The sequence below is a fragment of the Haplochromis burtoni genome, unplaced genomic scaffold, assembly GCF_018398535.1.
Source record: "Haplochromis burtoni strain Fernald_Lab_line unplaced genomic scaffold, NCSU_Asbu1 Contig_518, whole genome shotgun sequence".
NCBI lineage: Eukaryota > Metazoa > Chordata > Actinopteri > Cichliformes > Cichlidae > Haplochromis > Haplochromis burtoni.
Genome location: NW_024582879.1, coordinates 245,300 through 260,855, shown reverse-complemented (window position 1 = coordinate 260,855; position 15,556 = coordinate 245,300). Strand labels below are relative to the sequence as shown.

At 38.9% G+C, this 15,556-nt stretch overlaps 1 protein-coding gene across 1 annotated transcript; it reads left to right on the top strand.

The window, feature by feature from the left end:
- The first annotated feature begins 473 nt into the window (after nt 1–473).
- On the top strand, nt 474–15,317 carry ddx43 (DEAD (Asp-Glu-Ala-Asp) box polypeptide 43). The gene is made up of 17 exons (XM_005947225.3): nt 474–881; nt 1,085–1,140; nt 2,744–2,861; nt 4,397–4,564; nt 4,915–4,996; nt 6,306–6,465; nt 10,413–10,531; nt 10,696–10,806; nt 10,897–11,038; nt 11,959–12,059; nt 12,265–12,352; nt 13,090–13,217; nt 13,350–13,459; nt 13,633–13,771; nt 13,851–13,938; nt 14,790–14,951; nt 15,061–15,317. The coding sequence occupies exons 1-16, from the start codon at nt 563–565 to the stop codon at nt 14,934–14,936; spliced, it is 2,076 nt and encodes a 691-aa protein (XP_005947287.1). The 5' UTR covers nt 474–562; the 3' UTR covers nt 14,937–14,951; nt 15,061–15,317.
- Nucleotides 15,318–15,556: the final 239 nt, after the last annotated feature.

Here is a 15,556-nt window from a genome sequence, read left to right as displayed (position 1 = left end):
TATGTCGCCTTGGTCACAGACTTTATATGGCTTTGATGGCTAATAATACCATTTCTGTATTGCTTGAACGATAATTTATTACACAACTGGCCTTAAAGCTTGATAATGTTAACTTTATTATTTCTTTGAAATTAATTTATTAAAGTGCACACTATGTTCTCTGGATGAGAAATGCAAAGAATTTTATTATTCATTAATAAAGTACAGGTTATCTGAACTTTTTTGTTTTTGTGTCTTTTTTGGTGGAAATTCTTAATCTTATTTATTTGTTAATTAATAAGAAGACAAAGGAACATTGTGAATCTATAGCCTTCAACTCTCTAAACGGTAGGGTAATTAACAAATGGATATTTCTTAGGCATTCTTTTTATCTGAAATTTCACAATTTTCTATACAATTTAAGCCACGTCTGATGTAAATTTATGAAAATTTACAAGAGTTTTAGAAAAACTAACTTTTCGGGAAGGACGTTAACGCGGCGCTGTCCCCGAATTCACCGTTCGACCGTTAATTGCGCTTACTGAAGTAGTGCGTAGGTAGCTGTTGGGTAGCCAAGCTTAAAATGTCTGATTGGGAGGATGACTACGACCAGGACGGAGTTGCTATCTACAAACCTGCTACAAAACCGGCTTCGGCCGATTGGAAATTTTCATGTAATGACCGTCAAAGGGAAAATGTTGTTTTCGGTGTGAAAAATGGAACCAAATTTGGAGCCCCAAGGGAGAGGAGAGCTAATCGTAGCGGCCCGGGTCCCGAGGTCAACAAGTGGGGAGGTGGAAGTGATCGTGGAGGCCCCGGACGACAGACGACGTTTAGCAAAGAAGAGTCTTCCCGGCCTCTGACTATCACAGTGGAAACTACTTCAATTGGAAGAGTAATAGGTACGTTGTCAGAATTAATGCGGAGATGAAATTTACAGTAACAAGTCTTTCACAGTCTTAGCAAAGCTGCATTTAGTTGTGTTGTTAGCGTTAGCTTAGATTTGATGGGTCCGCGCGAAGAAGCTGTGTAAGTGATGAGGTTGGCCTATACCCTGGAGGTTCTGCAGGTTTAGACTCTAAAACACATTTTATTCTGTTAAAAGGTCGTGGAGGAGCAACAATCCGTGAACTTCAAGAGAGCTCAGGTGCAAGAATTAAGGCAAGTTGGTGTTGTTGTGTTAAACTAGTACAACAAATCATGGGAAATCACAGTTTAGAAGCGAAAAACAAAAACTGCTTGAACTTTTAATTTGTTTAGATATGGTTATTTAACTTGGACTTGATAATGCCCTGATGACAATAAACACAATTTTGAGCCTTGAATGGATTCTCATTAACTTATCTTTTCCCTTCACCCCCTTTCCACTCTGTCCCCTCCCCTTTTCCAATTCTTATGAATTCATTGTATCACGTTTGGGTTCTTGGGTGCTTGGGCGTTGGGAGAGGTGTTAGGGCAAACAATGCTGTGCCTGGACAACAATGCGTTTCCTCTTTCAGTCTTAGGGGGCAGCTATTTCCTAAGAAATTCCTTTGTGGTGCTAAATCAAACTCCCTTCTAAAACTGAACACCCGAAGTAAGAAGCAAAGCACACACTCAAAACTTATGTAAAAATTGGGCCAATCTCAGGTTTATCAGCCTATTCTCAACATATTCGCTAACAAGCTCAAATTCGGCATAAACTTGAGCAAAATGTCAGCATGCTCAGAGTGAACTGCTGAAATATAGATTTGTCAACCTTTTCCTGAGGTTTTCTTTAAATGGGTTTACCTGGCTTGGGGAAGGAACAAGAAAGCAGACTGAGGGAATATTGTAGTTGCCAACTTCCACCTACCAGTTTATGTGTGGTGGGCCCATACCTTTAAAATCCAATAAAGTTCTGCCATAAATTGGGAAAACATGTACATTTTTTTTGTTCATTTTTAACTGTTAAAAAAAATGATCGTTCTACTTTGGGTTACATGCCTAAAAGATTTAAATTTCCATTGATAGTATCAGCTGATATTGGCTATTTACCAGTCTGTTGCTATCTGCATTATGAAAACCAGTAAATCAAAACATTTTAGAAAAGACAGGAGAAATGCCCTTCAACCATGTTATCAGTGATGTTTCATAGTTTGTCCACCAGAGGGTACTGTTTATCTTCTCTGTTAGTAATGATCAACAACCAGCTGATTCAAGCAGCGTGTAAACAAGAAGATGAATGATATTCAGGGAAATATGTCATGGCTCTGAAAGGTGGGAAAGGCATTTTAAATTGCCAAATATCGGTAAAGTGGTCTTAAAAATTGTATTATGGTGTGTGTGTGTGTGTGTGTGTGTGTGTGTGTGTGTGTGTGGTGTTCAGAACTGCAATATACTTTAAAATGTTCTTAATATTTTGTCCCCATGTGTATTTTCAAGTCTCAGATTATAGATGTCAGATTATAAGTGTTTATAAATGTTTCTAACACTTATAATCTGAGTGCATGATGTTTAAAATGCCATCAAAGTTGCTATCCAATGGTAACTTATGGTACTGACTGTAAATGATAAAAGATATAGTTTTTAGCTCTGTTTCTAAAAGGCTTGAACACAAAATATATTGAAAACTTATTGGGAACATGAGTCAAAATGGTAGTATTTTTAGAACAAGAGCGAAAAGTTTAAAATCCCGCAGCCAAATTTACTAAAAATGTGAATATCAGAACTAATTCAGTGCACAGGAAATATGTAAGATGTTATCCTTATACCGTCTTTGTTACTATTCTGTTTGTGTTTTCAGATAAACAAGGGAGGTTATGAAGGTGAGGTAGTCATTTTTGGGTCCACTGCAGCACAGCAGAAGGCCAAAGAGATGATCGAAGACTTGGTGGCAGAGGGCAACTCCCAATATTGTAATGGTGTGAAATTTATTTTAATTTCTTTTCTTTTAGAAAATGATGTTTTCAAAACAATTTTCCTTGGGATTCTTGGTTAATTTTTTCCACTAACATTTTTTTTTTAATTCATCAAAAAAGGAAATTGTTTTTTATTTATATATATATATATATATATATATATATGCGCGCGCGCGCGCGCTCCTTCACAGCATTTAATTCCACCTTTATTTTGCTCATAGTGAGAGTTGTACCTAAATAAGAAGCCTGTGTCAGTTGAAGCAAGATGTTATGTATACCTGAGCTTTTGTCCCATAGATTGCTACATAAGGTTCTGACTTTTGCTGATACGCAGTTGTATCATATTTCATTACTGCACTGCATTCAATTCAGTTTTATTTATACAGCGCCAAATCACAACAACAGTCACCTAAAGGCGCTTTACATTGTAAGGTATACCCTACAACAGCGGTCCCCAACCCCCGGGCCGTGAGTCGTTTGGTACCGGGCCGCGAGAGTTGAGGCTCAGGTGTGAAATGTATAGTTTTCAGGGTTTTTATCGGTTTTCAGCGTTATTTTGTTATGGTTTTTATCGTTTACTCGGTTTTCCTTGGTCTTTTCGCGTGTGTTATGAATAAATTTTCTCTTTTTCGGTACTGGTACTAGTTTTATTTTGTTGTATTTATCCGCGACACCTTAAAGACCGGTCCATGAAAATATTGTCGGGCATAAACCGGTCCGTGGCGCAAAAAAGGTTGGGGACCGCTGCCCTACAATACTACATACAAAAAATCATATGACCCCCTATGAGCAAGCACTTTGGTGACATCGGGAAGGAAAACTCCCTTTTAACAGGAACAAACCTCTGGCTTGACTCCAAGCTTCCTCAAAGTGTTACTGGAGGCCAAGTTAATGCCATCCAGAGTAAGAATCTGGTTAGATACCATATTTCTAAGATTTTCAGGGCTGAGTACAATAACCTCAGTTTTATCTGAATTTAAAAGCAGAAAATTAGAGGCCATTCAGGTCTGTATGTCTTTAAGACATTCCTGCAGTTGAACTATTTGAGGTGTGTTATCTGGCTTCATGGATAAAATGTAAAGTGAAAATGTATGCTATGTCTTCTGATGATACTGCCCAAGGGAAGCATTTATAATGTAAACAGAATTGGTCCAAGCACTGAACCCTGTGGAACTCCATAATTAACCTTAGTGTGCGAAGAGGACTCTCCATTTATTTGAACAAATTGGCGTCTATTAGACCTGTAATACCTGCCGCGTGCTCTAATAGTTCTAATAGAATATTATGGTCAACAGTAACGAACGCTGCACTGAGGTCTAGCAGGACAAGCACAGAGATGAGTCCACTGTCAGAGGCCATAAGAAGATCACTTGTAACTTTCACTAAAGCTGTTTCTGTGCTGTGATGAGCTCTGAAACCTGACTGAAACTTTCCAAATAAGCCAATCCTCTGCAGATGATCTGTTAACTGTTTGAAATGAATGATATGAATTTCTGATTCTTAGTGAATGACTATGAAAATATGGATTTTCTTCTCAGGTTCTCGCAGAGGACAAAAGTATGGAGGAAGATGTGGAGGAGAAAAGAATGGCTCTGTCTGGTCTACTGCTGAATTGCAGGCTGCAAATGTTGTCCAGGACCGTCCATCCATAGACTGGGACGCCATCCGGGAGAACAAGGAGAAGTATAAGGAGCTCAAGTGGAAGGGTAAGTGATCATATTTGTCAAAAGGGCACATGACTTCCTATTCAAAACTATTTAGCTATTGATATAGCTTAATTTGGCATTATTGTAGGATAATTGATTAGAAATTAAACCGTGCGCTAAAGTTAAAGACTTCAAGTTAAAGACTTTTGTTTTTTTGGTGTTGGGGATGGAAATTGTGAACCCCATGCACATGTGCCATACCTATAAAATGGCTAAAATCTTACAGTTTATTAATGCTAAGTTACCCTCAAATATGTGATGTTATAACACCAGCCAGATAATAAAACTTAAATTTGCAAATATAATTATCCAAAGCTAAACTTATTTTGTGAAATTTTTGCTTTCTTCAGACATCCCACCTATCAAAAAGAAGTTTTACACTGAGGCACCGAGTGTGGCCGTACTTACAGCAGAGGAAGTTGGTGAATGGAGGTAAAGCTTAGTGGTTCTTGGTCATATGCCCATGTACTTCCATATGACATGGTTTTACATGTATAAACAAAATTTAAGCCAGTTCAGAAAGGAAGATCTCTTCTGTGCTTTCCGTGATGTTATAACACCAGCCATAAAAGACTTAGGTTACCAGTGTGTGAATGCGAGAGTGAATGAATAGTGGCATTGTAAAGCGCTTTGGGTGCCTTGAAAAGCGCTATATAAATCCAATCCAATCCATTATTATTACCATGCTGACAACAATACCTTAAGTTTGTGAATGTGATAACTCAATTTATACCAGAAGTCTTTCTACTAAAATCTTGAGTATCTCAGTGACCTTGACCTTAAGGTCAGGTTAGGTAACTTGAGAACAAAGCTCATTTCTGCTGCTTGTATCCATGAGCTCATTCTTTCGGTTCTTTTGGTCAATACCCAGAGCTCGTGACCATAGGTGAGGGTAGGTAGGCTAGATCGACCAGCAAATTGAGAGCTTTGCTTTTACACTTAGGTTTCTATTCACCGTAACAGACAGCGTTTGCATCACTGAAGCCATCTGGTCAGCACCAATCCCTCTGATCCCCAGCTCCGCTCACTCATGAGCAAGGCCCAGAGATTAACAGAGCTGTGGCATTTCTCAACAACAGTGCTCCACCTGGTGGCAGGTGGCCACATAAAATTTAAGACTCAACAATTTACCAGCATTTGGGCATCAATTAAAATGCTGACAGTTACATTAAACGACTAGTACGTCTGGTAGCCACTGGTGACATTAGCAACAATTAGTTGACTACTCGCGCACATCCCTAGTTCAAATACAGACGGACAGTCTCCAAGTGGTTGGATTTTTCATCCAAAAACTGCTGTAACATTACTTTTGTTGGACTGTTTTTCCTCACCAAGAAGGATATGTGGTGGGTTTATCTAAATAACTACTTTTTAGAACTCTGCTCTCTGGCTTTATGGGTTGTGCCTGTGATCATTCTCTTTCTAAAGTCTGCCCTTGATTGAGTGGAGTCTCCCACTCTGACTTTCTTGGCGTTTTTATATTTGGTACATTTTGAATTTGGAGCACCTTCCTGTATTCTGTGCTTTTATTTTTGTATGTGCTTTTTATCTAATGGCATGAATTTGACACTGACAATTGATCAACTTTTAAAAGAGGATGGGGAAAAAATACACAGTTATTCAATTTATTGTAATATTTCTGATATTTAACCTGGAACCAAACACATGGTATTCATCTGCGTTTAGCATGGTACTTGGTACTTTGAATCTGTTTTCATGTTTGTTTACACCTTTTCCTCAGGAAGGAGAACAACAACATCTTTGTGGATGACCTGAACGAGGAAGAAGAGAAACGGCAAATTCCCAATCCCTGTCGCACATTTCTTGAGGCCTTTGAGCTTTATCCAGAGATCATGGAAAACATTGACCGGGTTGGCTTCACCAAACCAACCCCCATCCAGGTATGATCGTGGCACCATAGCAGTTTTTGTTTGTTTTTTATCAGTTTAACCATAGTTAAACTTATAAACTTATTAATAAGTTGTAATGATAAATATTTTGAATGTGCCAAATCAGATGAATCTGAATTAGCACAAATCTCTCTGTTGGAATTCTCAGATGTGTGTAAAACCAAATATTTTAGTTTGTTTTAAAATGTAAAATGTTTCTTTGTAAACCAGGGAGATTCTTTACCTTATATGTTGTGTAAATGTGTTGTAGGTGGGTTTGGGAACAAAAACTTTCAAATCTGTTAGAGTGTGTGTTGCAATGACATATGCACCTGTAGTGACATGCCCTGTTTCTGCTGTGGGTAAATCCAGTGTTTGACTTCAGTGTCAGCTTTAACAGGAACTCAGCCTATTTTATTATAAATTCTTGGAACTGAGCCAGTAACTGTTGTAGTCTTTCCAAGAAGCAGAACTGAAAATCGGTTGTAGGTGGCATCATGTGTAGTTTTCTTTTCTTTTTGTTTTTTTTTAAGAAGGGGGGGAAAAAAAACCCTAATTGCATTATTTCTCTCTGCACATACACAATACTACTTTCATTGAGTTCCTTGATCTAATCTTTTCATTTTTAAAGGTTTTCACTGTGTTAAACGTAATTCTAAGTTTTACTTCCAGTTTCTCACTAACTGAAGTTGCTATATAACAGGGCTGCCACGATTAGTCAACCATCAAAATTGTTGACGACTAATTTAATAGTCGACGCATCGTTTGAAGCTTTCTAAGATCCTGAAAGACGCAGGAATAAGTAAATGGTAAATGGCCTGTATTTGTATAGCACTTTACTTAGTCCCTAAGGACCCCAAAGTGCTTTACACTTACATTCAGTCATTCACCCATTCACACACACTGGTGATGGCAAGCTACATTGTAGCCAAAGCCACCCTGAGGCACACTGACAGAGGCGAGGCTGCCGGACACTGGCGCCACCGGGCCCTCTGACCCCACCACCAGTAGGCAACGGGTGAAGTGTCTTGCCCAAGGACACAACGACCAAGACTGTCCGAGCCGAACTGCCAACTCTTGAGCCACGATTGCCCCAGTAGGATAGGATTTAAGACTGAAACAGAAGATGGCAGCAATGAATGTACAAGGATGGCAGCTGACCCTAAACGCCAAAGAAGAAGCAGTCTCCAGTATCGTAGCTGTGTCCAAATTCAGGGGCTGCATCCTTCGTAGGCCACATTAAAAGGGCGATTACGTGACAGCGATGTGATGAAGGCTGTCCAAATTCAAAGACTCTTCAAAATGACAAATGCGTCCTACTTTTCCCCAGATTTCAAAGACTGGTCGGGTGTATCCTTTGTGGCCCAGCTCATCCCAGAATTAACGCAGCTCAGCCAATTCCAGTTTCCAACAATGGCGGCAGCTACTTAGTTCTGCGTCACAAAATAAACTTAAGATATTTTCAGGCGAGAATGTAGTTGTGTTAACTTCAAATGTCTGTTCAATCTATCAAGACATCGCATATTTGCAAAAGTCCTCCGACATTTTCGGAGTCAAGCTGACTGGGAGGTCAAGGCTCACTAGAGCCGGCAAGAACAGCGAACTCCCGGCACATTGTTTTCAGACCCCCGCGGTCTTTCGCTACTCAGGTTAAACATGATATATAAGTCACTCGGATAACTTAAAAATGAGTAAATTGGTTTGGCTCAGATTAAAGTTGTAGTTTTTACACAGCTGAATAAACGTCAAACCGAAAACTGATTAAACAGAAATCTGAGATGTTAGAGAATTTACTCCAGTGTACTGTTATATTTGAGCGAGCAAGGAGCAGAGGACTGAGTTTATTAAACTCCACTGAAACAATCTGCAAATTTCATTAAAAGTTTAATAAACTATCATCTTGTCTTTGCTTTTAGTTAGCGCATACCTTAAACACTTAAAGCTGTATGCTTTTTTTTTGTGTGTGTGTGTGTGTGTCCTGTCTGGCACTGTGGCAATCAGAATTATTGTCTGAAGGCCAAGAAAAATGCCCAACAGATTTACTTTCCCAAGTGGGCCTTTTGCTATACTGGCCCACTTGATTGTCATAGTTTATTTGATCTTTATTAGTTATTTTTATTCTAAGTTATTGTAATCAGGCCAGACTGAACTCAGGGACAGGAAAGAAAAACAGAAGAAAGTTCAGGAGAAAGTTAACAGAAGGAGAGGGAAAGAAAAAGGAGAAAAGAGAGAGAGAGAAAAGACAATGAAAATCTGCCTCATCACCCCCTTTTTCTTTTCTTTTTTTTCCCCCTCTTTTCCTGGATCACCTGTTGAGGGAAAAAAAGAAAACAAGCAGAAGAAGACTAGAGCAATAGAATAAACAACATCATGATGATCTATGGCAATATAACAGTAAATACTAAATGTAAAACATTATTGTGTAAGATCGACAGTGCACAGTGTGCTTTAAGGTAGGATCCAAAAAGGGTGTAGTTTGTGTGTGTGTGAGCACCCGTGTGTACACCTGTGAGCATGGACGCGCTTGTTTTTAAAAGATTCCTACATGTAATGATCTGTTAGAGGGTGTGGGCCGCCATAGCCCCGTCCTCCAGGGCATGAAGCAGGTATGGAGGAGATCAAAACTCCAGACATCCGGAGGCCCTCAGAAATGTTTAGCTTGTTGTTTCAAGGTCACAAATATCTTTAATTGAAAAAAGTTAAATCTGCATTTGTAAAATCAACCAGTGGTGACTAGAGCATCCCGTGTAGGTTGTTACTTGTTTTGGAACAGACAATATTTGGATTTTTAATCAAAATTTAAAGAAACGGTTCAAAGTAAACATAAATAATGAGAGGTTTTGACATTACCCTGCTTCTCACATGCCTGAAGCATCCTTCAGTGACTGAGCACGTAATGTATGATAAGATAAGATTTAAATTATCCAAACATGGGGAAATTTGTGTATTACCACAGCTCGGGTACATGTAGCAGAACGAAAGCAACAAAGAGTATACCGCAATAAAATGAGCAAAATGTAATTACAGTGAGCTCTGTCATGCTGGATTTCATTTTTATTACAACAGAAGATGTAGAGAATGGAAATGAGCAAGTAGCTGGGATGGCAGCAGAAATAGACAGCAAGCCACTGAGCCAGTAACCGTTTAATAAAAGGATAAACACAGAACGCACTAGAGGCTGATTTCGTTATCTGTTCTCATCCACCACAGGTGATTCAGTTTAATTTTATTTACAGTATCAGGGTAAAGTCCTTGCAGTGGCACAGACAGAAACTCAATCTTACCCTACCAGTAAGCACTGGGCAAGATGAGCTATAAATAATTTTATTAACAGTAATAAAACATTTCCCGCCCTTCACACTGAACCTACGCCATGGAGTGCTTTCTGGAGTACTTTCTTTTCATACTTGGGTCACATCAGAATTCATGATGGTATGCTGCATAGGGAAATGAAACACCATCTCTCTTTCAAAGTTTAACTTTCATTTCCAGATTTAACTTTCATTTCACAGTAGGAATCTGGTCAGATTGAAAGCAATATTACATGTAGTGGAACAACCAGTTCTGTACAATGAATCACTATTTATAGCTCCACACTGCACAACAATGTAAGCACAAGCCTGCTGACATGATGTTGCAGTAATGACGAGTACATACTTGCTTCAATATGTTCTTGGAGTTTTTTTTCAGTTGCAGAATAAACAGTTTCTGTCTCTTCAACAGGGGGTTTCTAACATGCGACTAACCTAAACATATATTTAAAAACGTATCTTTTTTTTTTTTTATATATGTCATAAAAAATGTTTTTGTTCTTGCATAGTCTCCATATAAAAGATTTTGGGTAATCTTTATTTATTTGTTTTATTTCTCACATGCTAACATTAAAGTTAGTCTTATACCAGATGTGGAGTTATATATGATGATGACTTTTTAAAATGTAGTTTTTAATATTTCTTCAGTCTCAAGCGTGGCCGGTGCTACTGAGTGGCGAGGACCTGATAGCCATCGCTCAGACTGGAACAGGGAAAACACTGGCCTACCTGCTGCCGGGGTTCATCCACATGGATGGGCAGCCTGTGTGAGTGTAGAAAAACCTTATTTTTAGCACAATCTGAGTGTAACTGGCGCCACGTTCTCAAATAATAGATAGCGCTGTTTTGTTCAATTCCTTTCAGAAGAGGATACCTACAATAATTTTGCCTCTTCCTCTATTAAATCTTTATCTTTTTGTCCTTTGAGTAGACCTAGAGCTGAGCGGGATGGTCCAGGCATGTTAGTGCTAACTCCTACCAGAGAGCTGGCCCTGCAGATTGAAGCAGAGTGCAACAAGTACCGCTATAAGGGTTACAAAAGGTCACAAGTCACTAAAAATAAATTAAAATCAATGATCATGTGATGTAGAAGAGGGCATGATAACGACTGTTCCTTCTGCATCTCTCTCAGTATCTGTATCTATGGTGGAGGTGATAGGAGAGGCCAGATCAACCTAGTGAGGGATGGCGTGGACATCGTGATTGCTACACCCGGCCGCCTCAATGACCTACAGATGAATGAGCTCATCAACCTCCGCTCCATAACCTACTTGGTCAGCTCTTTATGTCTATGCATGTTTGCTTTCCTCAAAGCTTGTGTTGGTCCACTGTGTAGAAAAAAAGCCCATGAAAGTGTTCTTGTAGCATTTGACAGGAAGCCTAATTAAATGCGTAAACAATAGGTGTAGAAATATCTGCGCAGGTCATAGCAAGGATCCACATCTAAATCTAAAATTACCAATGTGTTTTAACTTTTATAATCTGCAGCCAGTGAAAGGATTATCAAATTAAGAAGGTAAAATCAGAGCTGTCTGTATGCAGATAAACTGTTGTTTGTGAAATTTGATTGATTTCTCATAGACTTAAAGTATCCCTTTCTAGTAGGCATACTTGCACGTAGAATGGATGGATTTATATTATAATGTATAAGTTGCTAGTAATTTGTGCCATAGTCTTATAGATTAAACTAGCAGTGTACACCAGCGGTCCCCAACCCCCGGGCCTCGGAATGGTACCGGGCCACGAGAGTTGAGGCTCAGGGGTGAAATGTATGGTTTTCAGGGTTTTTATCGGTTTTCAGCGTTATTTTGTTATCGTTTTTATCGTTTACTCGGTTTTCCTGGGTCTTTTCACGTGTGTTATGAATAAATCTTCTTTTTTTCAGTACCGGTATTAGTTTTATTTTGTTGTATTTATCCGCGACACCTTAAAGGTCTGTGAAAATATTGTCGGGCATAAACTGGTCCGTGGCGCAAAAAAGCTTGGGGACCGCTGGTTTACACCATAATCAACCAGGCTTTTTTTGGGCCCAGAAAATTATACTTGTATACTTGAGGCTTGTAAACATGTAATCTACTGGCTGCTGACACATGGTGCATAGTAGGTGGGTTTTATTTTGTATATTTGGCGTACTCATGTTGTGTGTGTGGTGAAAACGAGATGCGCTGTCTTTAGTAACTGCTCTTTTAAAAAGGTGCTGGACGAGGCTGACCGTATGTTAGATATGGGCTTTGAACCCCAAATTATGAAGATTCTTCTGGACATCCGTCCAGATCGACAGACTGTCATGACCAGGTATAAACAATTTGCCATCAGTTAATGATGAAACTGACCACATGAACACACAACACATCCAATTCAGGAACAAGTGCATTTAAATGGTTGACTTTAAACACGAAAACCATCAAGTATTGGTTGGTGTTCATCCAGAGTTGTAGAATATAATGTATGTATGGAAATTAAAACTACCTTTCTATGCCTGTTATTTCTCATGTTTCAGTGCAACTTGGCCCACAGGTGTGAGACGACTGGCCAAATCCTACCTAAATAATCCCATGATGGTTTATGTGGGCACCCTGGACTTGGCTGTAAGTAGAAATGAATCCAATCAGTGATTTAAATGTCTTGACTATTTTTTTTTTTTTTTTTTGTATACTGTCCCACCATAATCCCACCATAAGGTCGTCAAGTATAAGTTTATTTATATGGCACATTTACAACAGCTCATCCTTCACAAACTAAAATGTAATTGAAATAAGTAAAATGCACAACAATGATGAAATAAAAATATAAAAGAAAGAATAATACAAGACAATACAAATAACTAAAACAACAATGACTAAGGCTGTTAAAACAAAATGCTTGGGTCAACATGTGCTAAAGACAGTCCATAAAAATGTATCCTCAGTAAAGATTTACAATGTTCCAGGGTTTGCACAGCACTAATATTTAGAGGCAGACTATTCCAGAGTCTGGGACCTACCATGGAGAAGCCTCTGTTGCCACAGGATTTAAGTTTAGACCGTGGAATGGTTAACATTAGTTTTGAACTGGACCTCATGGTTCTTTCTGGAGTATAAATAAATACAGCTAGGATAGGTAAGAAGGATGAATTAACAACAATCAAACTACTGTATTTCACATGGTTGTTTAGTGACTAAAAGCTGGATACTGGAGAGATGGTTTCTGTCTGACTTTTGCATGTCTGACAGTTGAGAATTTGTTCATTTATTCTTGGCAGACATGTTATTTACTTTAAAGTTCTAAATAGCGTATGCCCGTTTGGATTCTGTTTACATGCTTCCTGTGTTTCTATTCTTGTCAGGCTGTTAACACGGTGCAGCAAACAGTGCTGATTGTTCGCGAAGAGGAGAAAAAGTCGTATCTGTTTGACTTCATCAGAAACATGCAACTGGAGGAAAAAGTAATCATCTTTGTTGGCAAGAAGCTTGCGTAAGTGCGGAGTTGGTTCATAGTTGTGGCTGTTCACCACTGTTACAGTTGGATAAACACACATCAGCATTGGTACCCACTTTAATCGCGTGTCCTTTGTGTTTGCTCGTTTCCATTTTTGTTCAACATCAGAGTTGATGACCTGTCCAGTGATATGTGCCTTCAAGGTTTGGCTGTGCAGAGTCTCCATGGTGACCGTGAACAGTGTGACCGTGAAGAAGCTCTCAAGGACTTTAAAAACGGTATGTAACGTGAAGGGAAAAGTGCTTTGAAAAATAGTCTGCATGGCACTAGCAGAGAAAATGGAAACACATTTTTGTGTGTAGCTGGTGGTCTTATTTTAAACTAAAGACTACCACAAATAAAGGCTGTTGGATTGAAGTTATGACAGAATAAGTGGTGTATCTTTTTCCAGGTCGAGTTCGTATCCTCGTGGCCACAGATTTGGCATCTCGAGGGTTGGATGTCCATGACGTAACACACGTCTTCAACTTTGACTTCCCACGTAACATCGAGGAATATGTTCATCGTGTAGGTCGCACTGGCAGAGCAGGGTAAGAGATTGTGCATGCAGACTTTACTGCCAGGCTGTGCTTGTGCTAGCTTGTGGTGATGATGCATGTTTCGTTTCAGACGTTCAGGTGCTGCTGTGACCCTGGTGACAAGAGAGAACTGGAGAATGGCACCTGAGCTAATTCCCATCATGGAGCGAGCAGGACAGGTTGGCAAAAACATATTTTGTGTTGACATAAATACACTTTTGATTGAGTAGACTTTTTTTCAAAATGTAACATAATTCCTGAGAATTCTGTGCATGTGTACTTATATTATAATACAGCTGACAAACTGATAGTCTTTTTTTTTTTTTTTCTTTTAAATTCTTTATTTCTAAACTATTACTTCCCGAAGGTGATTACAGGCATTAATCAACACAATTTACAAGGGAAAAACAAAACAAAACGAAAGAAAAGGAAAAAAAGAGAAAGGGGAAAAAAAAAAAGAAAAACAGTCGGGAGTGACCAGTTAGCTAGGTTGGTGGTTTCAAGCTTTGAAAAGAAGATTCGGCTTATGGGTATTAGCATATAGGACCCACTTATCCCAACACAAATGGAACCAACCCACCCTGTCATTGACATAAGCTGTTACCTCCTCCATCCTATAAATCTCTGGCGTAATTTCCCACCATAATGAAAAGGTCGGTATATCTTGCAAGGACCATTTCTTAGTTATACCTTTCTTACTTGCAACAAGTAAAGCTCTTAACAGACATGTATCATTTTTAGACCAGTTCTGCGGTATACAACCAAAAAAGATTGTCTTCATGTCCATGAATGTACAGTCAAAAATGCCTTGTAATGTACCATGAATGTCTTTCCAGTAGGTCCGTAGCAAAGAACAGTCCCACATAATATGGGTGTGATGTGCTCGTTGGTGTCCACAGTTTCTCCAACACACAGGAGGATTCCCATCATAATGAGCCTTTTGACACGGAGTAATAAAGAACCTTATCAAAGACTTCCATCCAAATTCCCTCCAGCTAAAAACTGATAGTCTTAACGAATCCTTTTGCAGGATATCCCAGAGGAGCTGTTGCTTATGGCAGAAAGGTATCAAAAGCACAAGAAAGAGAAGGAAATGTCCAATCCAAGGGGAGGACAGGGGCGAGGAGGAGGGAGAAGAAATGGTGGAACAGACCGCGGCCAAAACTGGGGGTTCTAATACAGAGCTGTCCATGTAAGTTTTCCCGCCATGTTCCTCCACCTTACTCTGACAGGAATTAAGTCAAATTACTGTATTTCACATGGTTATGAGAATGTTCATTTTCTTATCCTTTTCTCCACAGGCTGGAGCAAGGTCTCAATCTACCTGTGTTATTTCTTTTTAATGTGCATTTCAGTTCTTTATTTTCTGTTATTGAAAGGTTTGCTTGCTGGATTATATCTATGATCATTTGGCAACTTGCACCTAATTGTTTTCTTCTCTTAAAAGAATTTAAAATGCACATTTGTCTCTGCCATAAACTTATTAGTCTGTTATCATTCAGAATATTTTATGTTATCTCTTGGTTGTGGAAAGTTTAATAAATTGTTATCTTAAAAATAAATGACATGTTGTGCATTAATTATTGGCTTGTTCCTTGAAAAAATAACCATAGAATTGTGGTAATAATTGAATCTACTTTCTTAATTGCCTATATTATTGGTCAGAAATTACATGGACACTTGGGGGTAAGTGCTCATAATTTGGGGGGGAATAATAATATCATGGAAAAAGAGAAAAGTCGGGTCTTTTGACAATATATATTTTTTTCCAAACAGGAAGTGATGGTTTGCGTTAAG

Bases quoted from the DNA above. Each gene is read 5' to 3' on its own strand.
- ddx43 (XM_005947225.3), top strand. From the start codon at position 563: ATGTCTGATTGGGAGGATGACTACGACCAGGACGGAGTTGCTATCTAC. The intron at 2,862-4,396 runs GTGTGAAATTTA...TTTTCTTCTCAG, and splicing joins CAACTCCCAATATTGTAATG to GTTCTCGCAGAGGACAAAAG. The intron at 10,532-10,695 runs GTGAGTGTAGAA...TCCTTTGAGTAG, and splicing joins CACATGGATGGGCAGCCTGT to ACCTAGAGCTGAGCGGGATG.